Source organism: Copidosoma floridanum, unplaced genomic scaffold, assembly GCF_036245765.1.
Source record: "Copidosoma floridanum isolate Cflo_tuat_1 unplaced genomic scaffold, Cflo_Japanese_pri ptg000012l, whole genome shotgun sequence".
Taxonomy (NCBI): Eukaryota; Metazoa; Arthropoda; class Insecta; order Hymenoptera; family Encyrtidae; genus Copidosoma; species Copidosoma floridanum.
In genome coordinates this window covers 5,695,812-5,700,565 of record NW_028321889.1, presented here as the reverse complement: position 1 = coordinate 5,700,565, position 4,754 = coordinate 5,695,812, and the positions used below count along the sequence as shown (strand labels likewise).

General features: G+C 35.2%; 2 protein-coding genes across 2 annotated transcripts; both read left to right on the top strand.

The window, feature by feature from the left end:
- Positions 1-1,250, top strand: LOC149375124 (uncharacterized). Its single transcript, XM_089590494.1, has 2 exons — positions 1-511; positions 580-1,250. Exons 1-2 carry the CDS (start codon positions 1-3, stop codon positions 1,248-1,250), a joined length of 1,182 nt encoding a protein of 393 aa, XP_089446620.1.
- A 2,330-nt stretch (positions 1,251-3,580) lies between these two features.
- On the top strand, positions 3,581-4,608 carry LOC111642774 (uncharacterized). The gene is made up of 2 exons (XM_089590493.1): positions 3,581-3,881; positions 3,950-4,608. Exons 1-2 carry the CDS (start codon positions 3,581-3,583, stop codon positions 4,606-4,608), a joined length of 960 nt encoding a protein of 319 aa, XP_089446619.1.
- The last annotated feature ends 146 nt before the right edge of the window (positions 4,609-4,754 follow it).

Sequence of the window (4,754 nt, the reverse complement as noted above, 5' to 3'; positions counted from 1 at the left end):
ATGACATCTTTTGCTAAACTCCTCGCGGTCTTGGGTCTGCTGATTGCCATTACGTTGGCAGCCGAGGAGCAAAACTTCTCTAGAAAATATTTAGAATATTTTGGGCCATTTGACACCAGACTTGCCCAAAATGTTAATCAAAGCCTAACGTATATGGTATGTGGCTGGACCAAAGGTTGGGCCATTTACAACTGCTACATCCAACTGAATTTGGTCGATGGCTTCGAAAAATACTGCAAGTTGACCCTCCCACATCTCAAGAAACATGACCATCTTTATAGTATGATTACAAACATGGCACTTGTTGAGTGGACCTTCGTAAAATATGGCATGGAATACAAAAGGCTTACTCTGTACGACATAAACAATTGCAACTCCATCGATATAGACTTTCCGTTCGACCATCACTACCACCTCCTCGTCTACGACAACAGCTTCCACGTTTCAGTAAAAAGTATGGAAAAGTGCGGCGAAGAGCACAACCCCTGCACGATCCGATACAATCACGATGGTATGCATAAATTTGTAAAAATATAGCATCGATGGATACTCAAATTATTATTATTTTGCTATTTCTAGGAGAGCAAATTGGCGAACCAGTGCCCTTTCCTCCAAAGTATTACAGGCAGGGGTATGCTATGGCAGTGGACCGGCACAACTCGAGCAGTGGAGGATTTTTTACCACATATGAGAAAATCAAAGGCCATGAATATCAGATGAACGTCAGTCATGTGAGCAACGATGGCACCGAAACGGTCCTTTTAAAAAATTACGTTGTGAGAAAGAATGTCGAGGGTGCCCAGGTGCAGTCGAACGAGTACGGCTACTTTTCGTTCTGCCACAGGCAATTTGAGTTACGTGGAGTGATTACCTGTACGCAATACGACGCGATGGGCAAATTAATTATTGACGGTTGGTTCTACTTGACATGGGGACAAAAGATGATTAAGTTGTTCAATTTGCGCCGAGGTGGCATGATCCTCATGTACTTTAAGTGCAGTAGTCTTAGGTCCTTTACCACTGACGTGAATATAATAGCAATGACTCATAAGAAGAATTCTCTCAAGAACGTCCAGCTAACCGAAGTTGGAATATATACCTATTCTGGAAAGGAAGGACAAGGTTACAGCATCGATTACATGGAAACTGACACACAGCATTGCTTTTACTTTGCCAATGGGCCACATCGCTGGTACGATAAAAAGACTGTAATTAGGTTTATTAAGAAATGCATTAATAAAACAGTTTAGTTAAAAATAGAAGCTTATTCAGACTTTGTTTCAAAACTTAATTGTAACAGTGTATTGAATTTTCAAAATATTTTTTAAAATGAGGTTTATATTTATACGATTACGTTGACAAAAGAAATTTCCAATGATAAAGTAGCATTTCATATACGTACATTATTTATATTCCTGATATTGATCATTAAGAAACCCGCGACTAATTTCTGATAATACATGATTATCACATACTTGTTATCGTTTATATACATATATAGTTTATATACATATATTTTTTTATTAAAAATGGAACTAGAATATCGAGTTATTAAACATTTTTTTATGCAAATATTTCGTAATTTGCAGTTTTCTGACTCACCTTACAAATTTTACAAATTTTCAGGGATCACCAGTAGGAATTATTGAAAAATTGAGTCTTCATATAATATGATAACTTTCATCTTGAGACGGAGGGGGGGGGGGAGTGATAGACAAGGTCGATTTTCGTAATCGTTTAGACTAGAGCTTGAGCGGTGGCTCGACAAATGCGCGTGTATCTTCTACCTGTTAACATTGATGCTTGGAATATTCGTTAATACCTATATATCTTTGCTCACGGCCAGACGGTAGATGTGATTGCTGCACATACTTCTTAAGCAGATGTAATTTTATTGTTGAGTACAACTTTTTCATAATCCGATTGTTAATTTTATTTGAGATTTCGAGTAAAAATGCTGATTTGGATTGTTTTTCATCGGAACCATTATAAAATATAATATAATTTGGTGAAAAATTCAGCGCCCAATAGAAGGTAGGTTGATTTTAAACTTAGCAATAGGGTTCTTTGTACACATTTTTACTCCTGCTCATTTTCTGATAAATTTAGTCTGTCATTTCTTTGATCAGATAAACATTTTTTTATTAAAAAAAATTGACATTGATGAAATATAAAAAAAGTATGATAAAATTTGAAAATTTTTTTTGATTTTATTAAAAGCATTTTTAATATTATTTTAACGGAGTTTTAGGAATTTTTTGTGCTTAACCGACTAATGACTTCAAAAATTCCATGATAAACTAGCAACTACGTTTCAACTAAAAACATGTCCAACAGATAAGTTGATAATTATTGAGTTATTACATTCAATTTTCTTACCATTGGTATATTTATGTATCAATAGCAAGACCATGTAACGTATTTTGCCGTAATATTTGACTGCTTATTTATTTAAACTTATCTAAAGTATAATTTAAAAAAATTTATATAGCATGAGTTTTACAATAGTCAATTTTACTCAATTTTTTGAGACCATACATTTTTAGACTATGTCGTATGGGGACAAAAATATTGCGGTTAATTATGAATCAAAAAGTAGGTATGTTGCCCCCTAAATCTATTGGCTCTGCTTTTCTTTCAAGTTTTACACAATGAGAGCCCAAAAATCGTCTGCGACACGGATACGAATTTCAGATTAAATAGTCATTTGATTTGTTAAATGATTCCTAATCTAATCATTTGTGCCCGTAAAATCTTTTAACAACGAATATAAACGCTTATGGAAGCACAGCAGCATTTACAAATTTTTTTTATGTGAAACATAACGAATAAAACTTGGTGCCTTAAATTTTAGCGTAGTATTTTTAGTAGTGTTTTTTCAACAAATAAAATTTATATTACTGACATTTCATTACTTGGACTCGTTGATTGATCCCAGGGTACTCCAAGATTATTTCTATTTTTTTAGGCCACAATAATAGAAATAAAGAAAATGACCTTTGAAGTGCTTTAAAGCAGTTGCTCGAAAACGCTGGCAGGTTTGCGATACATTGTCATATTGAAAATTAAATTCATAAATGAAAAATAATTTCTATTCCATGAAATAATATAAATTGGTACATTTTTGTACCAAGCTGACATAATCATTTAACTTTTCGATAAAGTCTAGAATAAAAGAATAAATGAAATAAAAACTTTATAAAAATAAGTAATAAAATTTTATACTCAAGTAAAAAATCTTCAATGCTTATAAAAGACAAGTATACCTTATAAATAATTAATTTAACTTACAAATTTTTCATACTTTTTTTAAATGGCATGTTTTCTACAAATCAACATTTTAATCAACAAAAATTCATTCCAAGGAAAAATGACATCGTTTGCAAAAATCTTCGCAGTCATGGGTCTGCTATTTGTCACTACACTCGCAGCCGAGGAACAAAATTTCATTAGAAGATACTTTGAGGCTTTTGATCCATTTTACACCAGACTTGCCCAAAATGTTAATCAAAGCCTTATGTACATGATATGCGACCCGATCAAAGGCTGGCTTGATTACATTTGCGTAATCCAATTGAACATGGTAAATGGCTTCGAAAATTACTGTGACCTGCAGCTCGCACGTCTTCAGAAATTTGGTCACTTTTATAGTATGATTACAAACAAGGCACTTGTTGAGTGGACCTTCGTAAAATATGGCATGGAATATAAAAGGCTTACTCTGTACGACATAAACAATTGCAATTCCATCGACATAGACTTTCCGTTCGACCATCACTACCACCTCCTCGTGTACGACAACAGCTTCCACGTTTCAGTAAAAAGTATGGAAAAGTGCGGCGAAGAGCACAACCCCTGCACGATCCGATACAATCACGATGGTATGCATAAATTTGTAAAAATATAGCATCGATGGATACTCAAATTATTATTATTTTGCTATTTCTAGGAGAGCAAATTGGCGAACCAGTGCCCTTTCCTCCAAAGTATTACAGGCAGGGGTATGCTATGGCAGTGGACCGGCACAACTCGAGCAGTGGAGGATTTTTTACCACATATGAGAAAATCAAAGGCCATGAATATCAGATGAACGTCAGTCATGTGAGCAACGATGGCACCGAAATGGTCCTTTTAAAAAATTACGTTGTGAGAAAGAATGTCGAGGGTGCCCAGGTGCAGTCGAGTGGATATGGCTACTTTTTGTTTTGCTACAGGCAATTTGAGTTATGTGGAGTGATTACCTGTAAGCAATACGATACGATGGGCCAAATGATAATGAATAGCAAGTTCAAGCTGCCGTGGGGACACAAGATGATTAAAGTGTTCAATTTGCGCCGAGGCGGCATGATCCTCATGTACTTTAAGTGCAGTAGTTTCGCGTGCGCTAGCTCCAACGTAAAACTAAGAGTGATGAGCTACAAGGATGTCAGATACGTCCAGCTAACCAAAGTCGGGTTGTATACTTACTCTGGAAGAGAAGGGCAGGAGTTCAGCATTGACCACATGGAAACGGAGACTCAGCACTGCTTTTACTTTGTCAATGGGCCAAAACGCTGGCGCGACAAGAAGACTATATTTAGATATATCAAAAAATGCATCAAAAAATAGGCTGGCACCTTGCAACTGTGATTTTTTTGGCTCACTTAGACTTTGTGCTAAAACTTTTCTAACACAATTTCTTGGCTTTTTTTAATTTTCTTATTCATAAAACTTTATATTCTGTGATTACGCAGAAAAGAGAAATTTTCGATCAT

Bases quoted from the DNA above. Each gene is read 5' to 3' on its own strand.
- LOC149375124 (XM_089590494.1), top strand. From the start codon at position 1: ATGACATCTTTTGCTAAACTCCTCGCGGTCTTGGGTCTGCTGATTGCC. The intron at 512-579 runs GTATGCATAAAT...TGCTATTTCTAG, and splicing joins GATCCGATACAATCACGATG to GAGAGCAAATTGGCGAACCA.
- LOC111642774 (XM_089590493.1), top strand. From the start codon at position 3,581: ATGGTAAATGGCTTCGAAAATTACTGTGACCTGCAGCTCGCACGTCTT. The intron at 3,882-3,949 runs GTATGCATAAAT...TGCTATTTCTAG, and splicing joins GATCCGATACAATCACGATG to GAGAGCAAATTGGCGAACCA.